The 20,238-nt window shown below is 48.0% G+C and overlaps 1 protein-coding gene across 1 annotated transcript; it reads left to right on the forward strand.

Annotated features, from left to right (window-relative positions):
• The first annotated feature begins 1,304 nt into the window (after window positions 1–1,304).
• Window positions 1,305–19,207, forward strand: LOC106571170 (sine oculis-binding protein homolog). The gene is made up of 7 exons (XM_014143921.3): window positions 1,305–1,639; window positions 5,158–5,296; window positions 5,966–6,133; window positions 6,654–6,805; window positions 8,007–8,108; window positions 9,160–11,199; window positions 16,253–19,207. Exons 1-6 carry the CDS (start codon window positions 1,547–1,549, stop codon window positions 11,188–11,190), a joined length of 2,685 nt encoding a protein of 894 aa, XP_013999396.3. The 5' UTR covers window positions 1,305–1,546; the 3' UTR covers window positions 11,191–11,199; window positions 16,253–19,207.
• Window positions 19,208–20,238: the final 1,031 nt, after the last annotated feature.

Here is a 20,238-nt window from a genome sequence, read left to right on the forward strand (position 1 = left end):
TGACCAAACTACAATAACAAACAACCCCTTTTACTGGTCAGGACGTGACACTATAGGTGTACCTACCGTAAGCGTCCCCTCGACGCCTACCATTGACTATGTACATACCCAGCATGCGACAGAACTGCAGAATTTGTGACCTGTTTTTGTTGGTTTTGTTGTCGTAATTGTGCCTAGGGGGAATATGGGGGAGGGAAGGCTGTCACCACCAGGTAGGTGTTTGTTCCCCTGTGTGCTGAGGGTGTCAGGTTCTTGTCCAGTTATGGAATTTATGTCACCACAGACTAGTACATGTACTTGGCCTGAAAATGATTAATTTCCCCCTCCAGGATGGAGAAGCTGTCATTGTTTAAGTATGGAGATTCTAGTGGGGGGATATAGGTAGCACAGGAAGACATTTTTCTCTGTTGAGATAATTTCCTTTTTAATTTCTAGCCAAATGTGAAATGTTCCTGTTTTGATTAATTTAATAGAGTGAGTTTGGTCTGCTCTATACCAAATTAGTTTACCCCCTGAGTCCTTTCCCTGTTTTACTCCTGGTAGTTTGGTGGATGGGATTACCAGCTCTCTGTAACCTAGAGGGCAACCATTTCCTCTATACCGTGTTTTACTTGTAGGATGACAATGTTTGTATTTCTGATTTATTTGGTAAAGTCCAGGTTCCTGCCCCTTAAGCCAAAGGCAGATGACCTCAGGCCTTGGATATCCCAGAATTAGATAATAGACTGCTGAACAATTAATCAAATGGCCACCCAGACTATTTGCATTTTTACACTACTGCTACTTGCTGTTTATTATCTATGCATAGTCATGTTACAAATTTCCTCTTTATTGTTATGTAATTTTCTTGTGTTTTCTTGTGTTTCTTTTTTATTTATTTACAATTTTTTACTTTAGTTTATTTAGTAAATATTTTCTTAACTCTATTTCTTGAACTGCATTGTTGGTTAAGGGCTTGTAAGTAAGCATTTCACAGTAAGGTCTACACCTGTTGTATTCGGCGCATGTGCCAAATACAATTTGATTTGAAGACTTTGTGTTCCTCTCGCTCTGATCAAACAGATGTAATTTGAGAAACCCCAAAACATTCTACGGTGGTATCGTTTACCCACGCGGGATTTTCATCTCTTTTATTTAAATCCTGGAATATCATAGACAGTGTTGGTTCTGTGTTCCCCGCAGATAAAACAGTCCTCGCATTCCTCATGAAATGTATCTGTTGAGATTCGGGAGGGGTGGGCGCCAGGTGTTGGGTTACAGCGCGGAGGCCCCTCCCTGATTTCTGGGATTTAGAGAGAGGGAATTGTTCGTCGGCGGCGGTAGGGCGGCAGCAGCAGCCCACAGCGCGCAGCACCCATGCTCAGTGGAGAGTCAGTGGAAGGAGCCCCCAGATGACCGACGCAGACGTCTGGGAATGACAGCCGCTGTCACCGAGAGTGACAGCTTTCGCTCTCTGTCGCCGCACCTTGACTAGCCTTGACTAGCCCCGGAGTGACGCGCTCTATCAGTCGCACGCCAAAGAAGTGACACGGAGCCAGTCAGAACTATGCCAGAGATGGAGAAAGGGAGACCGCCGGAAAATAAACGCAGTAGGAAACCCGCGCACCCCGTCAAGAGAGAGATCAACCAAGAGATGAAGGTAAGGGGAAATTCGTTTTTTGGCTATTTTTTTTAGCAGTGTTCTGTTTGTGAATAGTCTTAAGTCATGCCATGCTATGTTGTTGTCTTAGGTCTCTTTTTATGTAGTGTTGTGTTGTCTCTCTTGTCGTTATGTGTGTTTTGTCCTATATTTTTACTTAATTTATTTTGATTTTTAATCCCAGCCCTGGTCCCCGCAGGAGGCCTTTTGCCTTTTGGTAGGCCATCATTGTAAATTATAATTTGTTCTTAACTGACTTGCCTAGTTAAATAAAGGTGAGATAAAAATAAAAGTGCAGATTGAGACTTTTGAGACGTTGGGAGAGAGCTCCGTGCGCACAAATCACACAGTTGGAGACATTCACAGACGCCATGAAAACTTCGATTTGTTCCCATTGAAACAATTAAATTTGCTTATAATTTAATGCCGTTATATTATTGAATACTTCCGAAATAAAAGGGATAAAGCAATTGTGTAACATAACATTATTCCCATATGGTGAAATAAGACAGCTATATTATATTACCTGGCCTTGCCATAATAAACCGACTGTCAGGAAATATACTTTTCTGAGGGAATGAAAAAGTGTGACTGTTATGTTATCCAATATTTGATGTCGTGTCCACTGAATGGTAGGTAGCCCTTCTGTAGTGACGCCATGTCAGTCCATCGGTAGCCTCGCACAGCAAAGTCCAGCGGTGTTCCAGATGTGCGTCACCACCAAACCGCAAGAACACTTCACTTCTTCCCCGCTTCGGATGTGCGCGCACTTGTTGTAGTAGGCTAAGCCTACATGTTTACAACAATGTAACGTTATAAAAAATAAATACATTCGAACGAACATACGAACATACATAGTCACATCACTTGAGAATATCCGCTAGGGTGAAGGATCAGTCGGGTCTATCCTAAACAGGTAACCGTAGTAACTGTGCCCTTGGAAAGTGACTCAGAATCAGTTTCATGGAAACTATGTCTACTGTTTGATTTGGTTATTCCAATTCAAAACCAAATTGAATATGATGGTATTGGTTTCAGCCCTACTGCTAGAGTACAAGCCTTGTAGTAGGCTAGGCTACAAGCCCACAGTTTGTCTGCCTTCAGTTTTATGAGTTCTGACATTGGCCACTAGGCACAGATGTCAGTTCAAAGTCTAGTTTTGATTTACATTTGGTTGAGATGTCAACTAAAGTGAATTCAACATTAAATTAAATGTAAAAAATCGGCTTGTTTTGTGAGAGGAAATGTGCTCTTTTTGCATAAGTGGTTTGGATGGTAGCTTTTGATATCCAGGGAGTGGTGTAGAATTGCAACTCATTTGAATGAAAACATGCTAAATGCTATCTGTGCTTGATGTAAGTCAGCCCGGCCTGGATCTGAGCTGGATCTGGGGGTCGGCCCTGCGTTGTTGCCTTTGGTCAGGGTTCTTTCTGTGGTTTGGGATTTGGCTTGTCACTCTCACAAAGCAAATGTTTGTCTGAACTGCCAATAAGAAACAATAACAACATTGTGGGAAGTAAAGCACAGGGAGGAGAAAGAAAAAATGCCTGTCTCTCCCTAATGAGAAAATAGTGAGACAAAACAACACTGAATTCAATGTGATATTGGAGGACATGCCCTGATGGAACCGTTGATGTAAAGGCTAGTCCCACGGGAGGCAGGCAGCACAGGCAGAGTAATACTTTGTGATTCTCAGACTTACAGGGAGCCACGTGGATCTACAAAACAGGCCTTGGGTGACCGCGGTAATGAACTGTGGCTGTTGGGCCTGAAGGTCAGTGGTATAAGTGTGTGATTATGAAATAGAGAAGGGTAGATAAAGAAAGACAGATGGACAGACAAACACAATTGAACTCTCACACAGATCAGAGAGAGAGAGCGAGAGAGACAGACAGACAGACAGACAGACAGACACAGTCAGAGAGACAGACAAACAGATACACACACACACAGACAGACACACACAGTCAGAGAGACAGACAAACACACACACACAGTCAGAGAGACAAAAAATAGATCCCTTGACTAAGACAACACTGGACTGGACCGGAGCGGAGCAGCCCGCAGACAGACAGACAGATTCTGAAATCACAGTCTATGTGTCTGTCTGTCTGTCTGCGGGCTGCTCCGCTCCGGTCCAGTCCAGTGTTGTCTTAGTCAAGGGATCTATTTCAATACCACAGTCAAACCCACTCCTTCCATGCCAGACCGTAGCACAGCGCGGACACCAGATACCTGACTTTATTCATCGTTAGGCATATTTAGCTGGATATGATACCTCTACGTACACACAAACACACCCGCATAGACACACACACACACTTGGGGACACACACAATTCCTTTTCTTTGAGGCCCTGTCAGAGTGAGGAAAGCAGAGGGAAGAATGTGTAGTCAGTACTACAGCCCTGGTGTAACACTACAACAGGCAGACTGTCCACGCTGGAAAAGGCTGAAACCCGAGAGGGAGTGCAGTGTCGGGTATCAGGGCTGGAAGGTGCCGGGGTGGAGGGGGCAAGGGGAGAGGCAGAGGGAGGAGAGGGCAGGGGAGGGAGGGGACACACAAAGAGGGACTGGGTAGTGCTGGACACTTGGGAGAGGAGCAGGGGAGGGAGGGACTGGGTAGTGCTGGACACTTGGGAGAGGAGCAGGGGAGGGAGGGACTGGGGATTGCTGGACACTTGGGAGAGGAGCAGGGGAGGGAGGGACTGGGGATTGCTGGACACTTGGGAGAGGAGCAGGGGAGGGAGGGACTGGGGAGTGCTGGACACTTGGGAGAGGAGCAGGGGAGGGAGGGACTGGGTAGTGCTGGACACTTGGGAGAGGAGCAGGGGAGGGAGGGACTGGGGATTGCTGGACACTTGGGAGAGGAGCAGGGCATTTCCGAGAACCGTGGGACCTAGCGGTGGTGTAAGGTGTCCAGATCGGATTTCTGCTCCAATCCCCACTCGCCCCAAAGCCACAGAGGAGAAGAGGTGGGCGGATGAAAAGAGAGAGAGACCTTTGTGTTGTTTTCTTTCATATGGTCGGAATTTTAAAAAAGCCAGGATGTTCACTTCACAACACATCTGCTGAGAACTCTTCTTCTATATTTTGTCTGTCTCTTTTTTCCCCAATTAAAAGAGCTAAACAAAGAATGATTCATATATTTTACACTGGTATTAGGTTGGAAAACTTTTCCGTCTCCAATTTAGAAAGAGTAAACAAACTGCAATACATCATGGAAAAATAGTCATACTGTACTCCTCTGGGTTCCCTTGCTCATTTCATCCAGTCAGGGCTGGTCTGGAAGTCTAAAGAATCAGCACATTGATTCGGGACTGGAAGCTCTGGTTACATTTAAAGAGTGGGATAAAAAGTTCCACTAACAAACCTCGGATGTAAGGTCACTCACAACTGAACTTCACATTGGCATAGCGTAGGCAAGCAGTGGCTCGGTTGTCCCGTCTCCCGCCATGTCCCCTGACTGACATAACCTATAATGTTGCTCAGTGATTTATTTTCCATTTTTCCTTTTAGACGTTTGCAGAGAGCACCATGAATGAGCTCCTAGGCTGGTACGGCTATGACAAGTTGGAGCTCAGAGACTCCGAGGCCACCGAGATAAGGAACTACCCCAACCGTGAGAGACGCCAGCAGCACGTTTCAGTTCTTAAAGGTGAGGGAAGACCAGGGCCCTGTTCACTAGGCCACACCGTAGTAAAACGCTTTGCAATGGAGAGTGGAAATCTGTGTTTTAATTGGACAAGTTCAGGTAGTACCTCCTTTTTCAAAACGATTCCTGCCTACTGAACACGACCCAAGGTAATTTGTTCAGGTAGTATCCTTGTTTTACTTCCTTTCTAAACGTTTATTGCCTACTGAACACGGCATAATGTAATTAGTTCAGATAGTATCCTTGTTTCACTCACTTTCTAAACGTTTACTGCCTACTGAACATTTGCTTCCTGCTGGGCATCTGTACAATACAGGTAACATACTTAACAGAGGTCAGACGGTATTCACAGGTAACCCAGTAACAGAACATATAGGTTGTTCAATCCAGACATATTACTTCACCCTTCTTATGTTTCACTTACTATCATTACAGTAAACCTGTGTGGATGGAGTATTATCTTTCTACATTTTTCAGTGTCATTGTTTTCTGTCCACGCCCTTTAGGCTAAATCTATATCTGTATTTAAATTGTGTGTGTGGAGTGGAAGTGGTGCCAAGAGAAACTGACTGAATTCTGATTCCATTTTTGTTGGCACTTTACATGACTTTATGTGTATGTTAAGAACATAAATTCACTCTGAAGTGACCCTAGATATCCTGTGCCTTCCAGAAAACTCGGTGCCCAAATCCAAGAGCCTAGACAGCCCCGTGACACTGGCCATGAGGGTTGGAGAGAGAGAATCATCCAGAGTCCCCTCTTCCTCCCCCGGTTCCTCCTCTCTGACCGGGGAGCAAAAGAGTGCCCCCGTAATTGTCCCGCTTATAAAGCCATCTGCAGGTAGGGACAGGCCTGAACAAATCTCTCTCTCTCTCTCTCTCTCTCTCTCTCTCTCTCTCTCTCTCTCTCTCTCTCTCTCTCTCTCTCTCTCTCTCTCTCTCTCTCTCTCTCTCTCTCTCTCTCTCTCTCTCTCTCTCTCTCTCTCTCTCTCTCTCTCTCTCTCTCTCTCACACTCACATCTACTGAGCATATGCAAACACACACCCTTTGTGTGACCAACTGGGTTAGAACCCAGGTCTCCTGCACGTCACAAAAGTGTTTTAGCCTGCCTAGCTAAAGTCTAGACATTATTCAGGAAGCTAAAACAAGTATTCAGGTCTCAGGCAAGGTTCCTCATCACACAGGTGTGGTTCACTAAATCACCCCTGTTACACTCACACATTATCAGCATCATCATCATCACTACCATATGTAGCCTACAGTTCTTCAACACTCACAAGCTCCTTAAATGCTCATCTTCATCATCAAACACACTTCACATGTTGGTGTTGATTCCTCTCCCCTTTGGCTCTGTCCGCAGTGGAAGACGTGCAGAATGTTCAGATAGTGTGTGTGTGGTGTCAGAAGGAAGGGGTGAAGCGCTACTCTCTCTGTATGGGCACCGAACTGAAGAGCTTCTGTAGTGAGAAGTGCTTCGCCGCCTGCCGACGGGCCTACTTCAAACGCAACAAGGTGAGGGATTCAACCTTGGTTCAACCTTATTTCAACTTGGAATCAATGGGACAATTTTAGGTCAGACAAAACTGACTTGTCAACTGCAGCAGTTCAGAAGGAGAAAATGATGCACGCACGCACACGCTGTGTTTTTTTATAGACAGGCCAGTGTTTCGAGGGTGGGAAGGGGTCAAAGTTTGCAGAGGACACTTAGTATCAGTTACGGCTTAATGGAGGAAGGGCCAGTCATAATGCGGCTTGGGTTCGGAGGACCGGGAAGCAACAGGGAAGCAGTGCCTATACACAACTCCACTCCTATACACATTACCACCATTTTTCACCCTCCATCCAAGACATGGATACCCTCTCTTAGAGGCGCGGGGGTGTCAGGCAAGGCTATCCCCTTTCACCGTTCCTGTTGTTTTGCCAGACTAGGTTTTATTCACACGACAACAGACAGGGGGGAAAGGGTGGAGGAGGAGGAGGGGGAGTCGTCTGCTGCCTACCTGCCTGGCTGCAACAAACCCTCTAGTTGGTGGAAGTGGGGATGGAACTGTGGCCTTTGGCTTGTCCCTGCTTGTTACTTGGAGGGAGAAGGGCAGAGGGCCTGGGGGTGAGGTGTCCACTTTCAGTGCATACCTTACCTGCAGCTGCTTCATGTTTCGTAACTCGACACAACTCAATGGGTCACAAAGAAGGGACCATTGAGAATAAAATGAGGGTTCAGGCTTGTCATCTACTTTATCTTACCAAAACATTCCAAAATGTTACCAAAACGTTTTTAAAAACGGTCCCTTTGTTTCAGTGACCTCAAAGCCCATAGGTCAATGTACTCTGTTACTTTGAACCCCTATGACAAGGCAAATTATGCAGTGGTTATTTTGGGATTGGTTATGTAAGTTTGTTTTAATGACCAACCACGGGAGCCTTGATGATTTAAAGCAACTGCTACTTCATCAACACTTGATGCTTAAATCCCATAGTGGATACTACTGAATCCAGGCTCTACTCTGAAACAGCTTTAACACAATCCAGTGTCCTGTTCGTTAGGGCACACAATGTTTTGCAACAGAGATCGAAAATTAATGTTTTGTTATTGGACAAATCCAGCTAGTCCCTCCCAGATTTTTTTGTTTCGTTTGGTGCCTAATGAACATGACCCAGCTCTTGATAGTTTGTTTTAAGTGTATAATGATGCAGCTTTGCCCCCCTCCGTCAGGCCCGGGATGAGGACCTCCATGGAGGGGAGAGGTCCCCCCAACACACCCATGCCGATGACTCACCACGACTGGTGCTGAAGATGAACAGTGGAGGTGCCAGAGTAAGAACAAAACACAATCCACTTCGTAGAAATATATATTTTGTAAATATAGCTCAAAAACTAGTTATGCATTACATGTTTGTCTTTGAGAGCTACATCAAAACATGTAGGGGCAGTTTCCAGGACACAGATTAAGGGGCAGTTTCCAGGACACAGATTAAGGGGCAGTTTCCAGGACACAGATTAGGGGACAGTTTCTAAGACAGAGATCAAAGGGCAGTTTCCAGGACACAGATTAAGGGGCAGTTTCCATTACACAGATTAAGGGGCACTTTCTAGGACACAGATTAGGGGGCAGTTCCTAATACACAGATAAAGGGGCAGTTTCCAGGACACAGATTAGGGGACAGTTTCTAGGACAGAAATCAAGGGGCAGTTTCCAGGACACAGATTAAGGGGCAGTTTCCAGAACACAGATTAAGGGGCAGTTTCTTGGACACAGATTAAGGGGCAGTTTCTGGGACACAGATTAGGGGACAGTTCCTAAAACACAGATTAAGGGGCAGTTTCTAGGACACAGATTAAGGGGCAGTTTCTAGGACACAGATTAAGGGGCAGTTTCCAGGACACAGGTTAAGGGACAGTTTCTAGGATACAGATTAAACCTAGTCCTAGACTAAAAATAATTATTGATGGAGATTCTCCATTGAGTTTGCTTTTTAGTCTACGACTAGGCTTAACTCTGGGTCTGTGAAACCGCCCTTTAAAGGGATAGTTCAGGGATGTTACATACAGTATTTCCATATTTGTTTCCTTACCTTGCCAACATTAGCTATGTCATTTAATCTCGTCTGTTTAGCATGGATTATTTTTCATGCCCAAATCAGCTCAAAATAACACAATCAATTTAATATGATTTGGTCATGACATTTACACATGCTGAACGGGGGAGATTGATTTACATGGGGAATTTGTCCCAATATGAATAAAGCAACATTTCACCATACTATCATATAGAATATTCCATATTTTATATTCCCATCTCTACTACATATAGACACCAGTCATTTGCTTTTTCCTTTTCACATGTCACTTAAGTAACACTTCACAGTCTCTCTCGCCTGTACCGCAGGTGTGCAACTGGTGCAAGCACGTCCGCCACACCAAAGAGTACCTGGACTTTGGCACCGGTGAGGAGCGGCTCCAGTTTTGCAGCACCAAGTGTCTGAACCAGTACAAGATGGATGTGTTCTACAGAGAGGCCAGGGCCACTCTCACCAGCTCCAGCCCAGGAAGACCAGCCCAGGAGGGGAGACCCGAGTCCACCGGAGGGGTCCAGAACCAGAAGCTCCTGACCCCTGAATCGTGGAGCAGCGACGCTGGGGACCTGAGGGGGAGGACCAGGTCGCCCAAAGGGCAGACGCCGATCAATGGTACAGCGGCACCAAGGACTGTTTCTCCATCCGAGGCGTCATCTTCGTCATTGAAGGTTAACATTTCAGGACTGAGGCACCTGGAGAGGCACGTCCTGCCACCAACCGTGCAGGTAGCGAGCCACCACCCTGCCCCCGCCCCTCCTCACCCACCCATGGAGCACCACAAGGCCATGCCTCAGATCCCGCTGCCCTTCATCCGGCCCCCTCTCCATGCCCAGGGCCTGAAGAGCCCCCTGGCCAACGCCCCCAGGGGCCACCCCGGCCCCCCTTCCAGCCCCATCCACCAGCCTCCCCCTCACTCCCCCCATCACCCCCACCAACCCCACCTCCAGCCCCCATCGGCCACCTCCATGAACCCACCCGGAATACACCCCTACTCGGGGGCCTACTTCCCAGGCTTGCACTCCCCCCCTATCAACATGATGGGGCTCCGTGGCCCCGTGCCCATGCTCCCTATGATGAACTTCGGGGGATGGCCATCCTTAGGCCCCTTCTTCCCCCAGCCCACGGTCCTGGTGCCCTACCCCATCATTGTACCAATCCCAGTCCCCATTCCCATCCCTATCCCCATACCCATACCCCCTAAATCTGCTCCTCCAGAAGCCCTAGGTGTCCCCCACAGTGGGGTCATCCAGCCTGTGCCGGAGGGGATAGAGGGGGGACGCTCCAGGGGTGTCAATTTGCCTTCTCCCGGGAGCTTGGCAGCCAACAGATTGGGTAGAACCACCAACCAGGGTCTCCCCTCGCCCTCAGACCACGCCAGAAGGGACATCACAGATTGGGTGAAGTCGGAGAGGCAGGCTCAGTCACCCATGTCGACCCCCCACAGTGCAGCGTCCTCCCCCAGGGCTCGCTACGATGCTTCCCCATCTTCCACCTCAGTGATTGAGGGGCTGTCAGACTTTAAGCTGGGCCAGCAGCAGCAGCCAGAGAGGCAGGTCATCCAGAGAGTGCTCCAGAGGACCCCGGTCAAGCTGGAGCCCAACCCCCACGGAGTGGTGGACCTGTCGGGTTCGGGTGAGCCCGGAGTGGGGCATGGCACCAGGCTGGTGGATACCAGAGTGGACCACCACAACCACCACCATGACATTATCAAACCCACCCCTCCACTAACCCAGTCACCCCCTCCTCTGCACAACACTGCCTACCCCCAGTGCCCTAACATACGACCCCCCTCAGACACCCCACCAACTCCCAGAGGGGAATGCAGCAGCCCTTTCTGCGATACCGCCACCCCCTCAACGCCCCCGGACGTCCCCAACCAAACAACACCGTCTTCATCCCCCGACCCTCCTCCCAACCCAGACTCCTCCCAGTCTCAGAGAGAGGCCCCACCTCTTGGCCCTGACTCCGCCCTCAGTGAGCTGGAGGCAGTCAAAGAGAACAGCTGCTCCAATGGCCAGGTCCAGGAGAGGGACCAGGGCCAGGTTCCTTCCCTCCCTACCAGCCAATCAGAGGGGCCCTCAGCCGCTGGCGACTCCGAGGATCCCCACGTCCCAGATGAGGACCATGCCTATGCCCTGCCCACCCCCAACCTTACACCCACCAGAACGGGTGGTGCCCCCACCAACACCCCCACCACTCTCCTCCTGCCCAAGCTTAGGGACAAGGGTGTTCTACTATGCCCACCGAGTGTGGCTGGGCCTGGGGACATGGAGCCTGCTCTGAAGAGACGGTGCCTCCGCATCCGAGATCAGATCAAGTAGGGAAGGGAGGTAGGTGTCTCTTGTTACAACAGGTTTTTGGGACACTGTAACGCAATGGAGATGTTAGCATACCTAGAGAGGAATCTGAATGAGAAAGACAGAAGATGTGAAAATTAGGTAAAGGAACTTCCATAAAGATGAAATAAGATTAGAAGGCACAACACACACACACACACACACACACACACACACACACAGAACCCCGTAGGAAACAAGCCGACATCCAAATAAAGCACTGTCACTGTAACAGGCCCTGCCTGATGAGGCGATGCCTTTTCAAAGTGATTCTCACTTTCTCTCTGCTCTGCCCCTTCCTCTGGCCTAGCTATAACCCTAGAACTAACTGTCTGTCTGTCTGTCTGTCTGTCTGTCTGTCTGTCTGTCTGTCTGTCTGTCTGTCTGTCTGTCTGTCTGTCTGTCTGTCTGTCTGTCTCTTCCTCTGGCCTAGCTATAACCCTAGAACTGTTTGTCTGTCTGTCTGTCTGTCTGTCTGTCTCTTCCTCTGGCCTAGCTATAACCCTAGAACTGTTTGTCTGTCTGTCTGTCTGTCTGTCTGTCTGTCTGTCTGTCTGTCTGTCTGTCTGTCTGTCTGTCTGTCTGTCTCTTCCTCTGGCCTAGCTATAACCCTAGAACTGTCTGTCTGTCTGTCTGTCTGTCTGTCTGTCTGTCTGTCTGTCTGTCTGTCTGTCTGTCTGTCTGTCTGTCTGTCTCTTCCTCTGGCCTAGCTATAACCCTAGAACGGCTGCTGTCTGTCTGTCTGTCTGTCTGTCTGTCTGTCTCTTCCTCTGGCCTAGCTATAACCCTAGAACTGTCTGTCTGTCTGTCTGTCTGTCTGTCTGTCTGTCTGTCTGTCTGTCTGTCTGTCTGTCTGTCTGTCTGTCTCTCCTCTGGCCTAGCTATAACCCTAGAACTGTCTGTCTGTCTGTCTGTCTGTCTGTCTGTCTGTCTGTCTGTCTGTCTGTCTGTCTGTCTGTCTGTCTGTCTGTCTGTCTGTCTGTCTGTCTGCCCCTTCCTCTGGCCTAGCTATAACCCTAGAGCTGTCTGTCTGTCTGTCTGTCTGTCTGTCTGTCCCTTCCTCTGGCCTAGCTATAACCCAAGCTGTCTGTCTGTCTGTCTGTCTGTCTGTCTGTCTGTCTGTCTGTCTGTCTGTCTGCCTGTCTGCCCCTTCCTCTGGCCTAGCTGTAACCCTAGAGCTGTCTGTCTGTCTGCCCCTTCCTCCGGCCTAGCTGTAACCCTAGAGCTGTCTGTCTGTCTGCCTGCCCCTTCCTCTGGCCTAGCTGTAACCCTAGAGCTGTCTGTCTGTCTGCCCCTTCCTCTGGCCTAGCTGTAACCCTAGAGCTGTCTGTCTGTCTGCCCCTTCCTCTGGCCTAGCTGTAACCCTAGAGCTGTCTGTCTGTCTGCCCCTTCCTCTGGCCTAGCTGTAACCCTAGAGCTGTCTGTCTGTCTGTCCCTTCCTCTGGCCTAGCTGTAACCCTAGAGCTGTCTGTCTGTCTGCCCCTTCCTCTGGCCTAGCTGTAACCCTAGAGCTGTCTGTCTGGCTGCCCCTTCCTCTGGCCTAGCTGTAACCCTAGAGCTGTCTGTCTGTCTGCCCCTTCCTCTGGCCTAGCTGTAACCCTAGAGCTGTCTGTCTGTCTGCCCCTTCCTCTGGCCTAGCTGTAACCCTAGAGCTGTCTGTCTGTCTGCCCCTTCCTCTGGCCTAGCTGTAACCCTAGATCTGTCTGTCTGCCCCTTCCTCTGGCCTAGCTGTAACCCTAGATCTGTCTGTCTGCCCCTTCCTCTGGCCTAGCTGTAACCCTAGATCTGTCTGTCTGCCCCTTCCTCTGGCCTAGCTGTAACCCTAGATCTGTCTGTCTGCCCCTTCCTCTGGCCTAGCTGTAACCCTAGAGCTGTCTGTCTGTCTGCCCCTTCCTCTGGCCTAGCTGTAACCCTAGAGCTGTCTGTCTGTCTGCCCCTTCCTCTGGCCTAGCTGTAACCCTAGATCTGTCTGTCTGCCCCTTCCTCTGGCCTAGCTGTAACCCTAGATCTGTCTGTCTGCCCCTTCCTCTGGCCTAGCTGTAACCCTAGATCTGTCTGTCTGCCCCTTCCTCTGGCCTAGCTGTAACCCTAGATCTGTCTGTCTGCCCCTTCCTCTGGCCTAGCTGTAACCCTAGAGCTGTCTGTCTGTCTGTCCCTTCCTCTGGCCTAGCTGTAACCCTAGAGCTGTCTGTCTGTCTGCCCCTTCCTCTGGCCTAGCTGTAACCCTAGAGCTGTCTGTCTGGCTGCCCCTTCCTCTGGCCTAGCTGTAACCCTAGAGCTGTCTGTCTGTCTGCCCCTTCCTCTGGCCTAGCTGTAACCCTAGAGCTGTCTGTCTGTCTGCCCCTTCCTCTGGCCTAGCTGTAACCCTAGAGCTGTCTGTCTGTCTGCCCCTTCCTCTGGCCTAGCTGTAACCCTAGATCTGTCTGTCTGCCCCTTCCTCTGGCCTAGCTGTAACCCTAGATCTGTCTGTCTGCCCCTTCCTCTGGCCTAGCTGTAACCCTAGATCTGTCTGTCTGCCCCTTCCTCTGGCCTAGCTGTAACCCTAGATCTGTCTGCCTGCCCCTTCCTCTGGCCTAGCTGTAACCCTAGAGCTGTCTGTCTGTCTGCCCCTTCCTCTGGCCTAGCTGTAACCCTAGAGCTGTCTGTCTGTCTGCCCCTTCCTCTGGCCTAGCTGTAACCCTAGATCTGTCTGTCTGCCCCTTCCTCTGGCCTAGCTGTAACCCTAGATCTGTCTGTCTGCCCCTTCCTCTGGCCTAGCTGTAACCCTAGATCTGTCTGTCTGCCCCTTCCTCTGGCCTAGCTGTAACCCTAGATCTGTCTGTCTGCCCCTTCCTCTGGCCTAGCTGTAACCCTAGAGTAGTGAGGAGTGCCAGGTTACTGAAATTCTCTCTCTTTGGCGCCATTCTGTTTAGTGACCATGCGCATATTGTGTGACCCGTGTGTGTGTGTGTGTGTGTGTGTGTGTGTGTGTGTGTGTGTGTGTGTGTGTGTGTGTGTGTGTGCGCATGCGCTTTTGGTACTAATCCATTGTCTCCATTGCACCGGGCAAGTTCAATAAAACAGTGCTGTATTCAAATCCGTTTTGAACCCAGGTCTGGTGAGAAAGTATGTGTGTGTGTCTGTGAGTGAGGTCCACTGGTCAGCAGCTCACCAAACACACCACGCTGTGATATTAGGTTCTCGTATGAGCCTCCACTCTTCTGCCCCAGCCGTCGTTCTGGTGTTGTCGTGGAGACGGTGGCGATCGTCAGACTTGGCGGCGCTGTGGATTTGTGTGTGTTTGTGTGCTGTGAATATGAGAGCCAGCCCTCAGTGATAGAGCTCTGGGGCTTCAGAAAACGGAGCAGTAGAACCGGAGAGATCCGGTTCCGTGTGTCATCATAATGACTGGCCCAGGCCCCGGCTCTCGGTCTAGTGGTGTGGAATCTTCTCCTCTCATTAAGTAGCATTCTCTCATCTTCTCTCTCCTCTCCTCCCCTCTCCTCTCCTACCCTCTCATCTCTTCTCTCATCTCCCCTCTCCTCCCCTCTTCTCTCCGCTCTTCTTCTCTCCTCTCCTCTTCTCATTCTTTTCTCCTCTCCTCTCTTCTCTTCCCTCCTCTCCTCTCCTCTTCTCCTTTCCTCTTATCTCCCATTTCCTCTCATCTGCCATTTCCTTCTCTCTACTCACAGCTTCTTCTTCTTCTTCCTGTGAACCAGATGTTCTATGGAAGACATACAGTACATTACAGTAACAACCCTAACGACCAATCAGATTGGAACCCTCCTTACTTTCGACCAATCAGATTGTTCTCCGGTTTCCCCTTTCCAGATTGTTCATTCAAATGGTCCTGTTGCCACCCAGAGCTGTGTGTGATTATGTGCTCATGTTTCAGTTTTACATCCTGGGCTTAATGTACACATGATGACAGAAAAGGTTTTCATTTCCAGTTACCTCTACTTACTCCCTTTTCCCATCGCATATCAAAAACCTCGAAAGGTCAAGGGTCATCTTAATAAAAGATGGCTATTGGCAGAGAGTGATACATAACCCCATAACTGGTTTTAACTGGTTTAACGTATACTCCTAACAGTGACATGCCAGAAGTATTAAACGATTTGCTTTTGCAGAGAACGATGTCCCTGCTTCACCCTTTGTCATTTGTTGTGGTTTTGCGCGGTCCGCCGGTCCCCTTAGTAACCAATACATATGAAAATCACAGTGTGTTGCTAGCATTGCGCAGACGGATTTATTGCTTGGTGTTCTATGTAAGGGGAGCCGGTGTGTGTGTGTGTGTGTACATACGTGCACGCGTGCCCGTGTGTAATGGGAGCTGGGCTGCGTTCATAGTCGACTGATTTTAGTTTAGCACCTCACAGCGCCGAGGGGAATATGGTTATCTAGTTCCATTGTGTTCACTGCTAAAAGTCTTCTTAAAAAAACATTGAAGTATTTTAGCTCTGACAGAATCAACAGGCCAACTGGAGGATTGGAGGATTTCACCTCAGGAAATAGGCCGGTTTCGGCTCAGTTTTCCCTGCCTTTATTTGGGCTATTTTATTGCCATGCGGAAATGGATCCCTCCACATTGGTTTTTGCAGAGCGTTTGAAACTAAAACAGAGAGGGTCACAGGGAGTAGAGTTAGGGAGTACGGAGAGCAATGGCTTCTTGGCCCCTCGTATGTGTGCGTGTGTGTGTGTGTGTGTGTGTGTGTGTGTGTGTGTGTGTGTGCTCTTGTCCGCCTGTGCATTTTTACTCCCCAAAAAGTCCTGAAAATTCACGAAAACAGAGCTGTTTGTGTGTGTGTGGTGTGTCTGTGCATATATGTATGTGTGTGTGTGCATGTGTTCAGCACAGATGTTCTTGGTTTGATAGTGCCCTAAACCTCATTCTCACAGTGACTGGGTGGATTAAGGAAGGGAGGATTGATAGACGGCAGATCTAAGACTGTAATATGGATGTAAATGGAACTGAAATTGACATCTTTCTCGCTCTCATCCCTCCCTCCCTCTCTCCCTCTCCCTCCCCGTTTCTCTCCGTTTCTCTCTCTCTGTATGTGATGAACAGGCTCACTGTATAGCCGTGGCAGATCCAGTGCCCCGCCCTCTTGGGTACATCACCAGCACCAACGCCCTCCCTCCAACCCATTACTCAGCCAGTCAGCCACCTGGGAGATCAACCCCACCCTTTTGACCACGAGGTGCCAATCAAGGAAGCAGCCCAATGGGAGAAGCAGTCCAAGAGTTCAATGTGGACTTCCAGTACATTCACAGCACAAGAGTGAGTGTGTGTGTGTGTGTGTGTGTGTGTGTGTGTGTGTGTGTGTGTGTGTGTGTGTGTGTGTGTGTGTGTGTGTGTGTGTGTACGCTGTATGTACCTTTATGTGGCATTTCTGGACCTTCCCAAGGGACAGACAATTCCATCTCTGATCTCTCCCATAGTCCAGGAGCTTATGAAGCCAGCCCAAAGAGCCCACTCAGCCCAGTTCCCAGATAAAATCCTCAGCCATAGTCAGGGGCTCTACACTCCACTAGATGGTAGGCTGCTAGGCTACGATCATCAGCCTTGTGTGGTCTTCTCCAATGGAGCCTGAACCTGATCTCTTTCCTGGGGAAACGGTTTGTTTTCTCTGCCCGGCTCCACACAAAGAGCCACATTGTTCCTCTCCCCCATATCCCACACTGACTCTCCTACTCTGGTTTTGGGTTACCTGGCTAACAGGGGCTCAGGCTTCAGGAGGAGTTTGTCTTTTTAAATTGTTCTGTCTGACGGAGGGCCAGGAATATGTGTGTACCCTTCTCCTTCTTTCCTGTCCTTTCCACCCCGCAGTCCCCTCTCCAATAGTACACACACTAGTCCTAAAGTGCGACTCTGACACCAATTGCTTGTTAATGTCCTCTTCCCCTCCTATTTTCCCCCTCTAGGGATGGAGTCCCTTGGGGCAATGAAAAATAACTAACTGTAAACGATGTAATATGATAATGAAAGAGAGAGGGCGCAAGTCCCATATATCATGAAATCCACTATTTGTGACTTGCCTGAGACCGGAAGACTTGTGTCAGCTCCCCAAAACTAATGCCTAGGTTTTGGCTCAAAGGGCTAACACAGTCTTGTGGTGCGCCGGAGACCCAGCTTTCGAACCCAGTCATATGATTTACAACACTGACTCGGCCATGGGACAGAGGTAGAGCATTTCAGTGTCCAAACCCACCCACTCTGTTGACACTTTATTTTACTCAGATGACTCCTTTTGGTGGGTTTGGGCAGTCATGTTACCAGCCATGGTATTATTTTGAACTGTCAAAGGCTGCAAAAAGCAGCTATCAGTATTACAGTTTCCCCTAGCCTGGGGGTTCATAATGATGATACTAACTACAAGCCTGGTCTCAGATCTGTTCATGCTGTCTTGCCCACTCTTCTGGTCATTGTCATGCCAAACAGCACAAACAGATCTGGGATTAGCCTGAAAACGATCTAGTGGTAGCATCATCATCTGGAGGCCTTGCCAACACTCATCGTCACATTGTGATAATTCACTTTTAGTTTTTGCTTTACATAGACTTTGACTTTATATTAATTTATGAATGATGCCTTCGTAGATTTCCAGAAAGTGCTTTATTGATTTTTATTTTGATCCTGATTATTATACTGTATTTCTTTTGTGAAGATCTTACCAGTGTCCAAATGTTTTGTTTAAATTTGTCCACTAGAGTGCAGTGTCTGTCTTTGGAACATAGCAACTGCCTGTCTCATAAACCTTCTATCAATAACATAGACAATTGTTCATTCAACCATACATTTAGTGCCAATTATAAGTCTTGTCTTTTTTCATGACAGCCCAGTTTCAACAATGCCTCGATCTATGCCTCGATCCAGCCACAGAACATCACCTATTGCCATCACTATAGCCAAAGTAGAACATTGCCACAACCATAGAAATACAATTCCTAGAAGGATGTCCCCATTCAAGTCAATGAGGCCATAATGGGTCATTCTATTTCTATGGCCACAACAACATTGCCAAGTCATTGGCTGGAAAGTGGACTCCTTGCTGCGGGGGAGTGACCACACTGGCTTTCCAGGGTCTTTCTATAGTCATGACCTCGAATAGCCTCCTGACACACACACACTCCCCTCTCTCGCACACCCACACACACACACCCACCCACACACACACACACACACACACACACACACACACACTCCCCTCTCTCGCACACCCACACAAACACGCACACACATGCCTCTGCCATCTCAAAACTGCATTCCAAAAAGCACCTCAATCAGCATGTGTAACCATGGTGAAAAGTAGCTCATTCCAGTCAACATGCTCACCTTAGGTTATACCCTGTAGTGTCATTATAATCTTAGTCTGGCCAAGGGACTGTGTCAACAACTAGTATATGAGTCAGCGGTGGCGTCACCTGGCATCTCTCTATACTATCAGTCTTGTGATATCGGGGGTACTCCCCTAGCCATACCTTAGTGCAGTGTTTCCCAACCCTGGTCCTCCAGGACCCCCAACAGTACACAGTTTAGTTGTAGCCCTTGACAAACACACCTCATTCAACTCATTGAGGGCTTGATGATTAGTTGACAAATTAATCAGGTGTTCTTGTCCATGGTTACAATAAAAATGTGTACTGTTGGGGGTCCTGGAGGACCAGGGTGGGAAACACTGCTTTAGTGGCCAAGAAGTGAACAAAAAACTGCCATGCTATATTGCACATCTGCCTATAGTAACTAACTCAAACCCTAACCATATAGTATACTACACCTACAATTACTGTCCCTTACCTGTTTATTTAATACTTTGGGGGAAAATTGGGAAGAACAAAAAAATGCTAAGTTGTCTGAAACACATAGATTGTGGACTAGGGACACTCATTGAACATGTAGGGCACCATATAATTGACAATTCACAGATTGTTTGTATTTAGGCCTAAATGAATAGGATCAACTGGGAGCTGTTTGGTGGAAACCTATTTGTAAAGTGAATAAAGGCTATTCTGAGAACAACAACATCATGTGTTTTTCATGTCTGTTGTCATCGTTTACTTTGTATTACAGAACAAATATACTTTTCAATATAAAATGGTCCAAGTATAGCAACCAAGGTCAAAACTATTCACTGAAACGTTGTAACATCTGGATGTGGGATAGATAACATTCTCTCTGCCATACCTTGGTTGTATCCAAAATGTCACCTTATTCCCTATACAGTGCACAACTTTTGATCTGAGCCCTATGCCCTACTGTATATAGTGCATTGCTTTTGACCAGAGCCCACAATAGGGTTCAACTTGGGATGCAAGCCTTTATCTCAGTTAATGAAGTTGTTACAATTAAGCAATAACGCACGACGGGATGTGGTATATGGCCAATATACCACGGCTAAGGGCTGTTCATAGCACGACGCAAAGCGGAGTTGGCCATATACCACAAACGCCTGAGGTGCCTTATTGCTATTATAAACAGGTTACCAATGTAATTAGAGCAGTAAAAATAAATGCTTTGTCATTCCCATGGTATACGGTCTGATATACCACAGCTGTCAGCCAATCAGCATTCAGGGCTCGACCTCACCCAGTTTATACTTTAACACATTTGGCAGAATGACAGAATATCTGGTATGATTTATTATATAAATGTCTAGCATACTTTTACAACCTTTGTTTTGAATACAAATTCCAGCTTTGATTTGATAAAAATATACTGCTCAAAAAAATAAAGGGAACACTTAAACAACACATCCCAGATCTGAACGAAAGAAATAATCTTATTAAATACTTTTTTCTTTACATAGTTGAATGTGCTGCCAACAAAATCACACAAAAATAATCAATGGAAATCCAATTTATCAACCCATGGAGGTCTGGATTTGGAGTCACACTCAAAATTAAAGTGGAAAACCACACTACAGGCTGATCCAACTTTGATGTAATGTCCTTAAAACAAGTTAAAATGAGGCTCAGTAGTGTGTGTGGCCTCCACGTGCCTGTATGACCTCCCTACAATGCCTGGGCATGCTCCTGATGAGGTGGCGGATGGTC

The sequence above is a fragment of the Salmo salar genome, chromosome 15 (assembly GCF_965601325.2).
Source record: "Salmo salar chromosome 15, fSalSal1, whole genome shotgun sequence".
Classification (NCBI taxonomy): domain Eukaryota; kingdom Metazoa; phylum Chordata; class Actinopteri; order Salmoniformes; family Salmonidae; genus Salmo; species Salmo salar.

Bases quoted from the DNA above. Each gene is read 5' to 3' on its own strand.
- LOC106571170 (XM_014143921.3), top strand. From the start codon at position 1,547: ATGCCAGAGATGGAGAAAGGGAGACCGCCGGAAAATAAACGCAGTAGG. The intron at 6,134-6,653 runs GTAGGGACAGGC...CTCTGTCCGCAG, and splicing joins GCTTATAAAGCCATCTGCAG to TGGAAGACGTGCAGAATGTT. The intron at 8,109-9,159 runs GTAAGAACAAAA...AACACTTCACAG, and splicing joins TGAACAGTGGAGGTGCCAGA to TCTCTCTCGCCTGTACCGCA.